The sequence below is a fragment of the Toxotes jaculatrix genome, chromosome 9 (genome assembly GCF_017976425.1).
Source record: "Toxotes jaculatrix isolate fToxJac2 chromosome 9, fToxJac2.pri, whole genome shotgun sequence".
NCBI classification, from domain to species: Eukaryota; Metazoa; Chordata; class Actinopteri; family Toxotidae; genus Toxotes; species Toxotes jaculatrix.
Genome location: NC_054402.1, coordinates 3,770,234 through 3,788,615, shown reverse-complemented (window position 1 = coordinate 3,788,615; position 18,382 = coordinate 3,770,234). Strand labels below are relative to the sequence as shown.

At 41.1% G+C, this 18,382-nt stretch overlaps 1 protein-coding gene across 1 annotated transcript in view; it reads left to right on the top strand.

The window, feature by feature from the left end:
- The first annotated feature begins 2,609 nt into the window (after positions 1–2,609).
- Positions 2,610–18,382, top strand: part of LOC121187721 (CD166 antigen homolog A-like) — a 34,210-nt gene continuing 18,437 nt past the window's right edge. The window contains exon 1 of the mRNA XM_041047111.1: positions 2,610–2,875. Within this exon, the coding sequence (XP_040903045.1) occupies positions 2,812–2,875 (64 nt within the window). The 5' untranslated portion in view covers positions 2,610–2,811. The remainder of the gene's footprint in view (positions 2,876–18,382) is intronic.

Genomic DNA, 18,382 nt, shown 5'->3' with positions numbered 1-18,382 from the left:
AAATGTGTACTTTCATTGCCTGAGTCCATAGCAACACAAGGTTGTTTGTTTCCATGCTCATAGCTGGAGCTGTGTCACAAGATGTCTCACAAGATGTCAAAATAGCAGTGCTCATTCTTTCATCAAATAAAAGACAGCAGGAGCTGGTACAGTTCCTCCACTGTGACATGATATATTGTAGTTTATTATTCTGTGTGTAATCTCTTTCTCCAGTCATGGGGACTGACTGAAAATTCTCTCCTGTGAATACAAAATCAACCTGAGCTTCAGCTGCATTTATTCCAGTGAAAAGCAAAAGCATGACATGAAGTTTTAGCACAACCAGCTCGCAGGTTTTACTGTAGATTTTTTTTTTTTTTTGTTATGTGAATTTAAAGATGTTCAGTTTTTGTTGTTTGCGTGTTTCTCGATATTTGTTCCTTGACCAGCCCCACCTGAAATCCCAATTATGAACAAGATGTTATTGTTTGGTAATTGAACACCACGCTCCAGGCTCGGTCATCAGTCAGTCTCATTCACTTTCACCCACACGGAAGAAAAAAGCAAATAGTTCTTTTTTTTTTTTCTCTCGGTGCACTGAGGCAGGAAAAATATTGCTTTGCGGTTAACTTCTAATCAAATTGCATTAGGTTTTCACAGCCTGTGCCCTCACTCCATTTGCACAAACCATCACAGACCTACATGAATTTCACACCCAGGGTGAGGAATACTTACTTCTTCACCCCAATAGATTTCTCCCCCAGCCCAACACACACTGTGCGCACATGCAGACACACACATTTTGTGATCAGACAAGCATGATCATGCAGTTACAGCACAGCGGTAAATCATTTTATTTGCAGCAAGTGTGGTTTTAATGACATTTTACATGCTCTGATGTTATTTTTACCAACTTCTGAAATGGACTCGCTGAAACTGTCACTGCTATGCCTGTTTTAGAGCGTGCTACTTCTACCGCAAACCACCCTCATCTATAGTCACAATCTCTGTGTCATCGCATGGGGAACATGACTTGAAACCACGACATGCTATGCAAGTGAATAAAGTCAACAACTGACATTACATAGGGCCAAAATTGAGCACAAGTCAAGATAAGTAAAAGCTCTCTCACATTAATTCTAATTATTAGCACAGTCATTATATGGATATTTATTATTGTGATATTGCTCTTGAATGTGCTCAGTGAAATAAGTGAAAAATAAGGAGATATGAGCGAGGATTTTAATAATTAAATAAGGCTAAATTATTTATGTGGATATTTCTCATTCTAATTAACCTTGGACCTACATCCTATAGGCTGTTATACCATGAACCTTCTATCCTCTGCCTGTGAGGCACAAAGCAGTGTGATACTCTGTGGTGTTTTCTGCATGAAGCAACTCTGAGGCAGGGGCTGATTGAAAGTACACCTCAGTACGTGTGTGTAAGCACGCGTGGTTGTGTGTGTGTGTGTGTCTGCAAGCGTGTGTGAGAGTGTGCATGATGGAGACAGCCGAGGTGGAAAGTAACAAGTACTCAAGCACTGTGCTTAAGAACAATTTTGAGGTTCTGGCAAGTAGGAGACGTCTACTTTCACTACATCTCAGATGGACAGACTGTGCAGGTCTGTTTATTTCACTGCAGTTTATACGATGGCTGCAGTTACAAGTTATTTTGCAAATTCAGATTTCTCACCGCGATAAGCTTATGAAATGTCACTGTCGTCAGTTAAAAATAAAAAATAAAAAATCTAAATGTCAGCATTTTCAATGCAATTGATCAGGCAATGTGGAACAAGGAAAATCCAACAAAACTGCAAAATTTCAAAACAACATTTCCTGTTTTGGGAGGTTTTCATAACTCGTGCTTTAACGGTATTTAAACATGATGACAGGTGATATTTGCAACTATTTTGATGCTGATTCGTTGTTTTAAACCAGAAATTACAAATGTTCTCTGGTTCCAGCTTCTCAGATGTGAGGTTTTGCTGCTGCTCTTCTTTCCTGTGAGTCATCTTAAGCCGAATACTTTCAGGTTTTCAATTCAGAGTTAAAATCAGTGAAACTGTTTGGCATTTTTCACTATATTCTGACGTTTAATTGACCAACTGAGTGTCATTGTCAGATTATTGCTTGACTACTTTTCTCTGCTAATACTTTCTAAGGTGTTTTTTTTTTTACTTCAACTAAGTTTTAAATGTAGGTTTAGGATGTGTGCGCTGATTCCACCCCTGGGTAGAATATTCCGAATGAAACAAGTCTAGGATGCTGCTTTATTGAAGATTTCCTTTAGTGTATGTGTGTGTGTGTGTGTGTCTGTGCTTGCTTTTGTGTCTACGTGTGTGCATGCAGTGTGCATGAGAGGGGAGGGAGGGGGGTATCAGGGGGAGTTGGAGATGAGAGTAAAGGGGTGAGAGAGAGACAGGAGAAGCTGGGGGTGGGGGGTCTGAGCCGAGTCTTGAGAAAATGGGCGGGGGGGGGGGGGGGGCTTGTGTGTGTGTGTGGAGACAGTGGTGAGGGTGGGGGGGAGGGGGGTATCAGGGGCGGAGCTGCAGACAGTATCCCCCGCCCTCGCGCTCGTCTGTGTGCCCTTCGCAATTACCTGTTCCACCAGAACTGATGTGAGCGCGAGTTGGCGAGCACATGCCACGTTGGGAGAAGAGCCAAAACTGAACTGAACTACCTTTCCGGGCTCGCGAGGACGATTTTCACTTAATCCACCAGTAAAACAAACAAACAAACAAACAAACAAAAAAAACTTAACCAGGTGGGTTTTTCAACAAACCTCTGAAACAAACCGAGAACCGACTGTGGATCTGAGAGACTCGCAAGGATGCACTTGTTGTCCGCCGCCAGCTGCGTGTGTGCCCTCCTCCTCACCGCACTCCTCTGCCGAGGTAAGCTATTGTCTCATTAACCGTCCGGTGGTGGTGCTCATGCGGAGTGCGCTCGTGCACATAAGCCGCAGGTATGAGAGGAAAGTCCCGGCTGTCGCACGCAGGTGCCACCAAAAACTTGAGCCCGCGTTATCGACCACATTTCTGGGTAGAGGTGGAGCAGGGACGCCGGCGGTGTTTAGTTCTAAGTTAGGGTGAGCTGTAATAGAGTTTCTGTTCAGTGTTGTGCCCAGAGTGTTCAGTCAAGGATGATCCAAATGGTTTTCATGTAAATCGTTGCCAGAAATTTCCCTCCCTTTTTTAAAATGACAAGATCGTGCACATCGTTCGTTTTTTAATTAATCTTATAAAACAAATATAACGCAGTGGCCACTTTTATCCTTGCGTTAAAGTATGAGAGAAAAAAAAATCTAAAATCTAAATCTATCTTTAATTCTACCAAGTAGATTCTTTTAGCTGCACACTCCTCAATAAAAGGTTTATTATTCTATCCATAAAAAAGTGAGTTTTCTGTGTTTAAAGTGCTTATGTGACATGATATATTGCCCATTGTAACCCCCCCCCCCCCCTCCCCCCCTTCCATTTCTTACCCCCCCAACATGATGGGAGAGGCAAGTGAGGTCGTCATCATCACCCACATGTGCTCATGCCATGATGTCATCATGATGCTCCTGGTTTTTTTGTGTGTGTTTTCTCCCCTGTTAACGCAGGCTGTGGAGCAGAATGATGCTGCGTGCACATCCTGTCTGATTTATTGTAATTATGGGCTGCCTGTTGGGTGGGGGAAAGCGCTCCTGTCAGGCTCCCTCTGGTAATTACACGTTGGATAGGGCTCATTTTGGATGTGGGCAGTTGTAATGGTTTGTACGAGTGAATGCTTCCAAGTTTTAGCGAAGAAATGTGGCTCTTTGGCTATGATGTGAATGGAGCAACTTGGCATTAAGTGATGATTTTAAACTATGCTTTGAAAAATAGATTACGTCGCCCACGGTGGCTCTCTGGAAAAAAAAAAAAAAAAAAAAAGATGAGACAGTGACAAAGGATGCTTTTTAAAAACTCCTTCTGGTCTTAATTTTTTTTGTGCTTGGTTTTTAATGTGCAGAAGACGTTAATGCCTCTCTGCATCTTTCCTTGTTGTCTGCTCCGTCAGGCCAACAGGTAGCAGCACCATGTGTGCACATCACTCAGCCAGGCCATTAAGCAAAGCTGCACAGAAGCTCAGAGTGCTCCCTTGGATAGGAAAGGGGCGGGGAGGTTGATCTCACTGTACTCCCTTCCACCTCATCGCACTACGGTGGCGCCTGTTGTTGTAAATTAACACCATGCGGCACCTATCAGTCAGGCTCAGGTGTTTTATTTGAGAGGAAATGAATGGCCCTTTTAAGGGGTTTTTACGCTGCTGTGCCGCTGCAGTGCCGTGTGCTTGAGACTGGAGGAGAGCGCGCTGAGTTGGTAATGAGGTTAGACTTTATGGTAGTCCACACCACTGTGTGTTTAGCAGACATGCTGCCTGAGGTGATGGTCAAAACATGTGTGTTTGCTTACAACAGATGGTCAGAAAACAAGTGCAAAAAGTGAACCGTATCAGGTTTCTTTTGAGTTATCAGAAAACAGAAATGTTCTTCATTCTTTGACAATTTGCTCAATATGGGCAAAATCTGACTGAGGGGTTTTATTGAGTTTTGGATTTGCAATAAAAATGGCATCGATATTTGTAATAATAAAAAAAAAAAAAACAGGCCTGTTCTTATTATATTTGAACAGATGGAAAAACAACTGCTCCAGGGGCTTCAGCGTCAAAGGCCGAGCCACGGCCACGACCACATAGAACAGAAAAACAGATCCCGGAATTAGACTCAGAACAAACAGTCTAGAAAGATGCATCTGTTTTTTTTTTGTTCACTCCCTTGTCTCCACCCCTCCCCCACCACCTCCCTCACCCCCACCCCTCCCGAACAGGCAGACAGCACTCGGTGTCACAGCTGGTATTACTTGTCAAGCAAGTGGGGCTCTCCCTTTTGCTAATGGACTAGTCTCTTGCAGGGGGTCACCCAATTTCACCTGAGATAGATTCACTCTCCCATCTATCATCTTTAACTAGATTATGTCCAGACTTGTCTCACGAATGTTGTGTTGTTAATTCATAGGAAAAAGAAAGAATGGCTTTAATTGTATGTTTGGGTTGCATGCAAGATTTGCTACAACTGTGCATTAGTGTGCATGTGCACGTCTCAGCTTGTGTATAGTTGGTTTCCTCTTGATGTTTGAACACTGCTTGTGCTTGTTTCTTCTCTGAAAAGAGAAGCGATTTCTTTGTGACTTGCAAAGTATTGTATTCCTTCATGCAAAATTCAGATGCATTCATGAGAAGTATGGCAACTCGACCGAATCATGGCTTTGAATAGAAATGCTGCATCTGTGCGTCACACTTTGTGCTATTACTTTAATACATCTTCTCTTAAAGTACTGTATTTATCTGTTCAGCAAATTTAGCAAATGGGTATCTCACGGTCCACAAAACGCAAGTGATTAATGAGTAACTGAATAAAAACATGAGGACATAGGAGAATCTGCCTAATAAGAAGAATTTAATTCAGCAGAAAAACATATGTAATCTGACTGACAAGCTGTTGAACTCACAAATGGAACAAACTCCCTATTAATCCCTAGTTGTTATCAGTTGTTAAGAATGTTTATCAATGTTTAAAATAGCCTCAAATGTAATAGCTGGATGCTTCACCCAAATTTGGCAGCTCATAATGTCTCTCAAAAGGCTCTGTAGGACTCTCAGTCCTGTGTGCGAAGCCAAACTGTGAAGTGGATTCTTTTTTAGCATTACACAGTTGGTATATTTGTTATTTTGTTTGAAAAACGACCTTATTGTTGAGTAGAAAGTGAGACAGATACCATCGCTCACACAAGTATCACAAAATGAGTGGGATGTAAGAAAAAGAAACAGATGTTCAGTGAGGAGAATTAAGTTTGTGCGTGCTCGTTTGTGTGCGTTGCGTGCTCCTCAGGCCTGGATCAGAAAATGAAACAAGTGGAAATGTGAGTAGAAGGCAGGGTTGCTGCTGATGGAGAGAAAAGGGGGACACTTTTATGGGCTTCTCAGCAAGGGGAGGGCCGTTAAGACAGGCAAGGGAGTACTGTAAATTAAAGCGGCGTTAGAGTGGGGAGCCCAGTGTTACCTCCCACCAGGGAGCACAGAATTCCTACCAGCGCCCCTGGCAGCAATGCTTTATAGCCTGGATGTAAGGAACAAGCTTAATGAGCTACTGACGTGGTAAACTTTAGCTTTCAATTACAAGTAACTAAAAATATAAAGCTAAAAATAACCTGAGGGTATGATGAAATTAAAACAAGGCTGTTACATAATCTTAGTTGCAGCACAAAAAGAGCAAAGAGCAGGGTTTAGTGCAAATCTAAAACTGGTAAATCTCAGAGTTGATCATTAACCTGCTTTACTTCTGCGAGGGGAGAAAAAAAATCTTTTCAGTTTCCCAAAAAATTAGGCCAGTGCGTCAGCTCGTCCCCAGAGAAATGATGCTTATAACGTATGCGTCTTTACCATATGGCACGGTGCCTCACATACAGTAAAGTACCTAAAATTAAATGTAGATTAATCAATAGTCAGAGATTTTGCAAATAAGAGCACATCGAAATGAAAATGTCATCCTGATGTAACACAGCTCAATATAGACATGCATTACTGATTTTTTTTGTGGTCTTTGTCTGCCCTGCTCCCATCACACAGTGGGTTGGAGTGGTGCACACCCACACACACACACACACACACACACACACACACACACACACACACACACATACATTCTAGCTTCTCTCCACCCACAGCAGGACACTGAACAGGTGGAGGAGTGTTGGTTTTTAGGGCCGTGAAGGGGCCAAGTGTCTCGTTATGATTCCTGTTTGTGTGTGCAGTTGTTGAAAGAAGTGGCAGCTTGTTCCCATCACTCGGGCTGAGCTAAACGAGAACTTTAACTCATCCACTCGATTATAACTTTTAAAGGTAGTTATTTCGGGACAAAAAGATCTAAAACTGTTCTGAGTATTGTACATATTTCTGGATTTCTTCCAAAGTCTAATCACTAAACCAAGCCTCACCTTTAGATTAGATGTAGTGTGACAGCTCTGAAGAAATATGAGCCACTGCATGAACATGCTGAGTTTCCTACATGTCGGAGAGAGCAATTCGCTCTCTGCTGGACTCACTGAGCGGGGAGATGTATGAGTGGCTTTGCCTTGAGAAAATGAAAGGACTTGTGTGGCAAAAGTAATCACTCTCAGGCAATGAGTCAATGAGAAAAAGGTCTTTTGTTCGCCTCTGACAGTTTTACACACAGAATTATCAGTAAAACAGCAGCAAGTGAATCTTAATTACACTTTGGTGATTGGTTTGTCCCATTTTTTTTTAGCCAGAGTGTGAGGTATATTCAATTTTTATAATCTCAGCAAAAATTGCCTTTTCAGCTGTCCATTTTTTTTTTTTTTTTAATTTGCCAGTCAGGTTGAGTCAAGCTGTTTGAATTCAGCACTTTTATTGACTTTTTATGTATGCTGTTTTGCAGTTTAAGTGTTTAGACTGAAGCGAGATGATTTAAAAGAGAGAAAAATCTGTATAATGTTTTACCAAACAGGCCTAACATCTCTGTTTTCTGTTTGCCATTTTCTCACTTTCCTCATTCTGCGCACAGGTTCCTCGCTCTGCCATGCAAAATAATGGTTTATTTGTTATCCAAAGGGAGGGAGCAGAGTGCTATTGTTTCAGCTATAAAGAAAGGCTTAACAACAGGAGAGAGATGACTGCGCTATGCAGTGGTGCTTCTTTCTTTATGCAGGAATACCCCCATTGAAATGCATGAAGGTATCCTTGGTTTTGGTGAAAGACCAACGGCACTCTGAAATTGGGCAGCCCTTGTTTCAGGGGACAAAAAGTGAGGTTGTTTCTATCTTTTGTCATTGACGCAGCCCCCGGCTTTCACTGGATTCCTGTGGACTCCTGCCGTCTGTATTGTGAGGCTGGCTCTTTTTAAACAAATGAGTGTATGATAGCGACTTCTTGCTCCCGCTCCTCTCTTTGTCATTAATATGGAACAGCACACACCCCTCGGAGAGGGCACAGAGTAGCTGCTGCCTGTCCCTGCACTTCACATGTGCAACCTGACTGGGGTGTGTGGGGGTGGGTTGGTGATGGGGAGGGCATCTCTCCTCCATATGAAAAGCCTGTGGCCACACCCATCTTTAACAAGGCCTGGATCTTTGTTCAAATTCTCCATTAGAGTCATTGCTCTGTTTTAATGAATTCTTTGAGAGGCCTCCATTAACTGTGATGGTAATCATTCAGCCCCGGAGAATATTTAAGGAATACCATAAAAGGGGAAAGTGTGTATGGAAATCCGGGGGTGCTTATGTGGCTTTTTGTTTTGGCAAACTGCATTTAATGAAGTTCTTTTTCTCATTAAAATTTATCTTATAGATAAAACAAAGACAAAGGAGTAACACCGTTCCCGCCACTGACAGCAGACTGTCACCACATGGGAGTACCAGCAGCAGGGGCTCCTACTGACCCATGAAGAGAGTCAGTTGTGGACCTCTGATATTTATGCCTGCAGTCCCATAAAGTCATTATTTCTGCCTATTTATGAGGGTCAAGTGGCAAGACAGGAGGTTGCTATTGTACTAAACCTTTGTTGTTACTTTGTCTGAGGTTCAGGGAAGTCAGTTGGATTGACACGGCTTTTGTGCAAAAGGTGAAACATTCATTTCAAGCCCTGGGCCAACTAATAACACGACATGGAGTTTTGTCTTTCCATTCATTTCTGAATCAGCCTCTGTTGGGTCCAAAGCTCTTTTGCAATACTGAGAAGTCACTCTATTCATTCAGCTGCTGTTTAGCAATTTTTCATTCATGAAACATCACACATCTCCCTCTTACGTCTTGCCTTTGGGACTCAACAGAATGGTCCTGTGTCTCCATTTGACCCCAGTATTCACATTCTTGCCATTTTTAAAAGCTGTTTCTTTGTGATGTGCTGATGTCCACCATCCTTCCTTCACAGACTGCAGCAGCAGTCTGCAGCGCCCGAAGCTATCTTTGATTACATGCTGCTTCGGCTGAACTTGCAGGAGACAGGAGTTCTCATTCAGGGAGGCTCTCTTTCACAGGAGACAGCAAGGGTATATCTCTGATTGGAATTAAAAGCCTGTCAATTGGTTAGTGCCTAAGTAAGAAACAAGATAGGACATTAAATGATTGGCCGTCTCTCTGGGTCATCTGTGCATCAGTTCATTTGGGACTACCTCTGAACTCTCATAGAGGTCTAAAACATTCTTCTGGAAAAAGAACTGTGGATGCAGTCTTTAAATTTCAAATCACAGTTTTCAGAGAGCTTTGCTTACCGTGGTATCTTTTTGTTAAAGAAAAATTGAAAAATTTCAAGGCGCTACCAACCAGGGCTAGTTCTGAATTTGTCTGAGAGTATGTGGAGAGACTGTTTAGTAGCCCAACAAATTCTAGGAAGGCAGACATTATGATTGGATTCAAAACATACGTTCCTGTATTTTTGTTTAAGAGAAAAAATAACCATCCAAATAGGATTACAAATTGGTGTGATTATGCTCTGGGTCAATTTATTTTCACAGAACACAACAGGCTAATGGCTCAGCACACACCTCCAACCAGCCTGAGTCAGTTTTAACACCCCAGTGTCATGTGTTAAAATAGTAAACATAATGGTTAAATGGGTTAGATAGTTATACCCAAGCGAGAATAAACATTTGAAAAATGTACCTAAAATTACTGAACATAAAAAGTCATAGATAAACTGTTGAAGTGCAAAATGAACTGCTGCAGTAATTCAAGTAGCTGAATATTGGATATATGGTTGTTGATAGTACAAACGCATTTTTTTTAGAAATAATGTTAAGGGAAGGAGTACTTGAGCTGATCTATAGGGATGTGGGGATACGTCAGACTCCCACCTGATAATCTCATGTTTTGGAGAATGTGTGAACCGTACAATATATATTAATGCAAATCTAAGTTATTATTCGACTCCTCTGTCAGTGACCCTTGCCGTGCACATAAATGCTGCTTTCTATGACGTAGGTAAATCATAATCTCCCATTCCCGCCTCGAAACCAAGACATTTTTGCATTCCAGTCCATGGACAGTTAAGATTTCCATCCTGGCCTCAGGGCATGTGCTTCCTAATGTGCAGCTTCTTGGAAAAAAAAATATATTAACTGAGAAGCAATGTAATCCTCACACCAGATTACAATATGTTACCATATAATTGTCTTATCGTAAGCTAAATGCGTCAGCAGTAACAGCAGATTCAACCTCGGTTTTTATGCAAAGAAATGAAGGGGTGACTTTTTGCATTACAATTACCCCACTAGCGATGCTTTGGCTGATGCATGACTTGTGGATGTGTTAGATGTTTCATGATAAGATGCCTCGCTTTGCTGTTAAGTATTCAGTTGTTCCTCTGCCAGACCTTACGAGGAAGGTGAAGAGATGCTTGTCGGGTAATTGGATGCAATACTTAATTTTCTAATGGGACGTCTTAAGAGGTCAAGTATCCTTGTGTTCCTGGGGAGAATTTCTGAGCATTACACATCCCACTGGTGCAATTTAAATACCAACTTTTGTTCTGACTTATCCTCTTAGTGCAAATAAAAAAAAGAATCTGCATATTTGACTCCTGATTTTATTCTGACTCGACTCCGGGTGGTCACTGAAGAAAAAAGCAGGAATAGCTGAATGGAAAACTCACAAGCAGCCCTGTCTACCTGATGCCCTTGTCACATAAAACTCGCATCATTACGATGCCTGGCAAGTCTGTAGAGTGAGGACATTGTTAAATGAACTTTGCAGTGTTTAATTTTGAGTAATGAAGATGCCACAACCCATTATGCTACCATTCATTTTCCCCCTACACAAGTAGTAGATACAGAGGGGTCACGCAGCAAAAAAAAAAAAACTGACAGTGAAAAATGAACAGTGATTTTTTTTTTTTTGTGAGTGTACGGTAGGGACATTTAGGGTAACGCAGCCTGGATGGGTTTTTTTCTTTTTTAGTCTTTTTCTGAGGAAATCTCAGGATTACCTGTCTCATTGTGGAAGGGCTTGCCACAGCGTGCTCATCTATAAACAGAGCCAACACAAACAGATAGACCAAACCAAGACAGTATCACAGCCATAGTTTCTCATTACGAGAATATTTGTTCAGACAATAATATCTCCCAGTGGGTTTCTAATAATTGGACAACTTTGTTACCTTCCTGCTCAGGGGCGGCATTTCTTCAGATATCATGCTTGAATGAATATATTTCTTATTGTCCTCAGTAATGTTTTGTGTATTTTCACATTTCAGGTCATTACATCTTCAAATGTGCTCATGTTCCTCATATTAAAAACTGAAGAGGGTGGAGGCGGGTGAGAAATTAGTTTTTTCCCCCTCTGTTTGTAGTCAACATCTTTTTTACATTTTGCTGAGAAGTTTTAATGACCTATAAAACAAGACTGAGTTTACTCTGAGAGGTTGTACTTATTCCTCAATTATACTCCCTTGTGGACACGCGCTCAAACAGCTGCAGACAACACGGATGCATAGTTGTTATTATTGTACTACTTTCTTTTCTGCTTGGAGTCCTCTTGGTGCATTCATTTCCCTTGTAGATTTGTGGCCATGCGGAAAAAGCATGGACACAACAAATTGGACAGTACAAATGTCCGCACAGAGCTGTACACCCTCTGATGATGAAATTTAGGTCACAAATGCTCGATCAGTCATTCGAAAAACGTGAGGGCAACACCACTGTCATCAGGATTCATCCTCTGGGGATCATGCCGGTGCCAGATTTCATGCCAGTCCATCCAATAGTTGCTGAGGTGTCTCATTGTGGACCAGAGTGGTGGACCAACTACCACTTCCATTCGAATAGCCACACTGGTTTGACTAAAAATACATTTACATTGGATAGTTGCAGGTACAATTTATCAACACTAAGATTTAGTTTTTAGTTGGTTTTTTTTAAAAAACATAGCAAAGATGCTCATAATTATCAGGGGTATTTTTGTTCTGTTACAAATATAGCTTTCACCCTCAAGCCCCTTATTTTTTTATTTATTTCATTTTTTTTGTCTGACCCTGCAGTAGAAGCAGCTCGTTGCTCCAGAAAGACTTTCTGAACATCGAGTTTGTTGACTCGGTTTGCTTGAAGGGGGAAAGTCTGTGAAAAACATTCCTGTGGAGACTTTTACTCCGGAGCTCTTTAGGCCACGCTGTAGATATTTTTGATATTTTATAGATATCTTTGAGTGGTAGGAGAGGTGCTGGCACATTTTCCTTATTGACAGGTTTTTGTTTAAAGTAGGGTTCTTCTCTGCTGCTCACTGTCAGTTAGATCTGCAGGGCTTTCTCTGCTCTTGTTCTGGATATGCCAGGACAAGAAGCAGAGAGGGGAGGGGGGGGGGCAGTTAAAGATGTGCAGCGCAGGGGTGTATGGTTAAAAGCACTTACCTTGATGTATGGCTTCTCCTCATGTCATGATGGAAAAGGAAAATGTAATAGCCACTACTAATGAAATTATTATGCCTTAAAGGGGCCCATGCACCCGAGATGACGGTGACATATGCTGAATTACATAAACTGAGAGTGGTTATCTCATCTTACAGAAACAAAAGACACCAACAAAAGAGTAAGATTGGGTTTGTTGTGACAGTTTTATCTGTTGTGTGTCTTTGAGAAAAGGAGGATAACACTATTAGTGACCTTGTTTCGACAAAAGACAAACTGCCTTTTGGACATAAGTGAATTTATTTCACATAAGCAAACACTTTCCCCTTTTTATAGAATACACAGATTCATCATACACGAACACCAGCTTGGCGCCATTGGAGTTCACACTAGTAAAACCTTTCAGCCAAATCATGTTAGCGGGTGTCCTAAGTCTGAAATTCCTGAAGTTGAAGGAAGACTCGGCGGTGTGACAGCTCCAGTTAATCTCCAACCTTTCACAGTGCTCCATCAAAGCAGATGTTTGTTCATGGGTATTAAATGTGAAACCACATAGATCTGATGTGCAAGCAGGTACATAATCCTTTGTATGTATTATCTGCATTCCATGTACTCCTCCCACCGCTCCCTGCTCTGTTTAGGCAGCCAAGGCTTTAGGACCCCCCCCAGAGCCAGCGGCCGAAACAGGACACAATTTGAAACCGCCATGCCCTCATAATACCAACCAGGCTGTTTGGCTTATTGGAATGGGGAGCACTGCCTGCTCCGTTTCACAGTGAAGGGTTAGAAGGTCAGGCCTGTCATTATGAGTGCACAACAGCGTGCACAACTCTTTGCTCAGCTAATGTGAAAGTATCAGCCTCGCCACAGCAATTACCGGAGATGAAAGCTACACGAGCCATCTGCGGAACAAATGAAAATATCTACCTGTTAATATTTTCTGTTGTTTACAGCCTAACAAGGCATACATTATTGATACGGGAAGGTAGGTGCTGTGCATTACATTCAGACAATAATAAGAATGTTGCACATATTTTCATTAATCATGCCTCATGCAGCGTCTAATGAAGCACTTTAAGATCGATAAGTGGATGCTTTCTTGTTTACCCACGTAGAAACATGATGGGCCCTGGGCTGATTCATCTCCCACTTTCCCCACTGCTCTGGTCAGGGTTAGCCGTGTGTGGGTTTGTTGCCCGGCTCGGCTGTGTAGACAATGATCCATTTACCTTGAGCACGGGTGTGTTGTGGCAGCAGGTTTTGATTGGTATCCTCAGGCACCACCTGCAACTGGAGTACAGTCATACAGATAGTGTTATAGTAAACACAACTGCTCCCCGAGGACCAATAGGCTGCAAATGTTCAAAGGATTTTCTATTGAGGCGCTTTGGGGTGGGGGCAGGGACAGGGCGGGGCCACTTTTACAGGAGAGAGAGCTTTTGTGGTGCAGACAGACAGACAGGCAGGAACTTGTACAAAAAGCTGACTGCAGTTGAGTAAATAGTGGAATCTGTAGCTGCCAGCTGGGCTAATATTTCAAAATTAAAAAAAAAAAAAATCTAATTCACTGAATTTTCTACCAGTAGGATGATGCTTTTAGTCTGATGGCTGATGTTTCCATCTTGACCCTCCTGTAGGGCTCTGTCTGTTCGCATATATAATACGCTGAGCATAAGTGTTTGTCATGCGTCTTGGCTACGGCTGCAAATAACAATTATTTTCATTACCAATTCTGTTGTCGCACTTCTGTCAGAAAATAAGGGGGAAATGCCCGTCACATGTTCCCCAGAGCGACATGTGCAAATAGCTTGTTGGTTTTTTTATTCTGGCAAACAGACCAAAACTCTAAAGATACTTAATTTGTAATGATATTAAACAGAGAAAAGTTGCAATAGTGTTTGACATTTCTACTTGATAAATGACTTCACCAGTCGATTGAACACAGAAATTATTAGCCAATTAACCGATTGTCAGGAAATGAGTCGCTGACAGCTTTGATAATCGATACTTGATTTCAGTAAAAATACCAACCAGCTTCTAGTTCAAGCTTCTCACGAGGGTTTGCTCCTTTTCCCTCATTTATATCCCAGTAAAATATAAATGTTTGGGACTGCAGGGCAGATAAAGACATTTAAAAACATCACCATTGGCTCAAAGAAATTATGATGAGCGTGGTTTCACTATTTTCTGACATTTCATCAGGCCAAATGATTATTCGAACAAAAAAAAAAAATCATTTGATCAATCAGTTATATAAACAATCATTGTTGTGTATGAGGGTTTATAATGGGTCTTTCCTTGGGCTGCAACAAATGATTATTTTCATTACAAAATAATCCGTCAAAGTTCCTTTTTTTTCACTTAAGTGATTAATCTTTTAGCCTCTACAGTGTCAGAAGAAAGTGAAAAATCCATCTCACTTTCCAGAGCTCAAGGCGACATGTTTAAATTGTTTGTTTTGTCTGACAAACAGCCCAAAGATCTTCAATTTACAGTTATATAAAACAGAGAAAAGCAGCAAATTCCCTCACTTTATAATGCAGAAGCAGTGTAATGTTTGACTTTTTCGCTTGATAAGTGACAAAACAAACCAGTTATTAAAACTGTTGACCGTTTATTTCGATCAGTTAATCAGTTAATCGACTAATTATTCCGATACCAGTCTGTCTCTCTTCCTGTTTCTTTTGCTGCATGACATTAGAGCTGAGGACCCTTTAGGCTAATAATAAAACTGATTACAAATGGTGTTCAATCTATAATCTGGAGAGCAAACCCTAGAAGTCAGTGCTGCTCTGGTTGGCTGGGTTGCTTGAGGCAAGCGGGGCTGGCAGGTTTACGGCCTGTATGCAAAAAAAACTGATACCTCCCGTCTGATGTGATACCTCTTGAAGAGACCTGGTGAAACGACGAGCACTTTGATGTCAAGAAGGTTGTTTTGAATGTGTCAGGAATATTTTAAAGCTGCCTATTAACACATGTGGCTGAACAGGGAGGGGGGAAGAAATGAAAACGTTTTAAGAACTTGAGGATTCGTTTCTTGCTCTCAGATTTATGGATATAACTTCAAACTCTTTAGTTATTCAAAGGGCACTATATTCATTAGTGAGAAGCATTACTCACTCTTAGAGGCTCCATCTGGAGTATCACACCATCTGCTGTACCTCTTTAACCCTTACATTTATTTTATTAGACTGTAAACATTTATTTCATTATCGGTTTGACTGCATTTTTTAGCCATAATTGGGTAAATTACACTTCCCTGTGATTGCTGGAGGAAAGGGGTCGGTAATTTTAATTACACAGGCTGAAAAAAGAGTTTTCAAACAGCAAGTCCTACCCTCTGAGAAACTGTGTGCATTTATCTGTGGCTCATAATCTTAAACCCAGAAAAAAAAAAAAAAACACCAAGGAACCATATAAACCTTTTCATCAGATACACCTGTTATCAGGCCTCTGCTAAACTCAGATACATGCTGCTGAAATGTTGTGAGTCTACTTGGATACGCTGAAATCCCAAGAATATACACTATGAGCATGAATCAGAACTGCAGATGGTGTTTTCAGGACATGTGTTGCCTCTCATGTTCTTTTCGATCACACACCCACGGCGTTAATGTGGGATTCTTCACGTAAGGTTTTTTAATGTTTGTGCAAAAAAAGTGTGCTTTATCCGTGTTCCTGAAACAACTGGCAAAGACCGACGAGAGAGAGAAATTTTTGGATGTGGATTTAAGATTCAGCTCAACTTTAGCCCCCAAAAATTGTTGTTGGAAATGTTTCAGCAGCTTCAGGATTAACCGCCTTAAATTCAAAGCCTCTGTGATTAGAATCAGAGTTGTTGCATGTGAATGCCTGCAAGCGTCATTAGGCATGAGCGAGCAGGGCAAATTTCAATAATGCTTGTAGGATCCTCCAGTTTAATAAAGTTTGAAGGCTCCTTGGCACATGAGAAAGTTATCACATTTAAATTACTCTGAAATAATTAAGAATGAATGAGTGGTTTCTAATCAGACGTCTGAATTAACTGAATTGAGGCTTAATGGGCCTCAGCCATGCCATCCTCTACACAAAAGCAACATTTAAAATAAACTCATAGGCACTTTTAATAGGAATCATTTAGATTTAGAAGTGAAAATACTGAGTTGGAGTATTCAGCCATATCATCTATAGAGGAAGGTGCAGAGTTATTTATTGTTTAAATCTATTAAAATAAAGATAGAGTATATACTTATTCTGTCATAATAAGGTCCCTTGTCTTTGTACAAAATGCAAATCCATCTCTGTGTGTTGAAAAAGGTTTGGATTGACCTGTCGCAGCCTATGGATGGCCTTTGTTTCAGAGAGATGTAACTCAGAGGGATGCTGTATGGTTACTTGCACTCGTCTCACCCCTAATTAAAATGAGCTTTATCTGTGCAGCAGAGGGATTCAGGTTGGCAATGCCCAGTTTTTTTTCCATTTTAATTGCTAGAAATTATTTGATAATCCCATTCTCCAAGTAAACGAGTGATTTGCTCGCAGGCTGTGTCTATTTTTAGGGAATGACTTTGAAGGGAGGGATGGCGGGCTTTTGTACCTTTGCAGTGACAGAGTTTTTTAAATTCTTGTCTGAAGAACACGATTATCATGACACAGCGGAGATGTGTAGATCCATTAGCTTCCAAATAGCGTCTGCCACAGACAGGGAATTTAAAAAAAAATCTGTCTCGTTCATTCATAACCCCTAGACTAGAATGAGGTAATGTCAGCTCTTCTGGAAAGAAAAGAATGAAGTCATTGCCAAAATATTAGGCACTGAGTTGCATTAGGATGGGTCAATGGATAAGTAGGAAGTGGTGTGGCTGTGCTGTGTTAATGGCGTATTGTTGCCTTTAATGGCGTGTTGTTAATGGAAGCTGTTGGTGGATGTTTACAGTCAAGACTGCGAGCTCTCCAATGATCTGCCCCAAGTCAACCCACAGGCATCTCACAACCACCTCTCCCCTCGGGTGGCCCGGCCTGTGCCCCTCAAATCCATAATTCATAACATAATGGATATGATTTCTGAGTGCACTTACCACCCGGTTACTCCAGCAGTCTGATGTCTTAAAAGTAGTCCCTGCACCCATGCAGCTCATCTGCGGACGCAATTTATGACATTTTTTAAGAGGGTTTTACGGACGCTTGTGTGGTCAAGTGTTTAGAGGAGAACATTTTAAAGACTAATGATCATGCCATAAGATCAATTTCTATGGCAAAGCCATTTAGAGTGATAATCACCCTTCTTGTAAGATGCTTTTATCCCTCCATCTGTCTCACCCAGAGAAAAATGTGACAAAATGACTATGAGACTGCCAATATTATGATACTGCCAATAATATTGCAAGTCATATACAAAGTAAATGTGCTTTTCCACAGATATTCTATATATATATATGCGTTTTCCCTCCTGATAGTGTACACATATGTTCTCAAGCCTTATAGTAACAGTTATGCAAACCTCCACGACCAACAAACCCCAGATATTAGTTTTCTTAAAATGCTTTTCTGAAGCTCGGCTGAACAATTGAAGCTAAATCAAAGCTGAATTGTCTGCTTTGATTGCGCTGTCAGCATCTTTAGAGCAAGACAGTCATTTAAAGCGGCTTGAGCATCATTTATTAAAAACACTTGACAATGATTTCCTTTCAAAATCTCATGTTAAACTCACTTGCTAATCAAAAAGAAAAATGCAAGAGGTTTTTGAATCTGTTGCAGATTTTTTTTTTTGTATTCTGTAAATCTTTATGTCTTTTATTATCCAGCTTCAAAGCTTGAATGATGGTAAATTAGTAATACTGCAGAAATTCAGACTCGTGTGTTCTTGGACGTGTGAGAAAAATAACTCTTAATGGGACAAGGTTTTGGCAATCTTCCCTGTCAGTCTGAGGTCTATTTTGTTGTTTGGTGCTGTGTTTTTCTGATTACTTTGGGAAACGGTTGA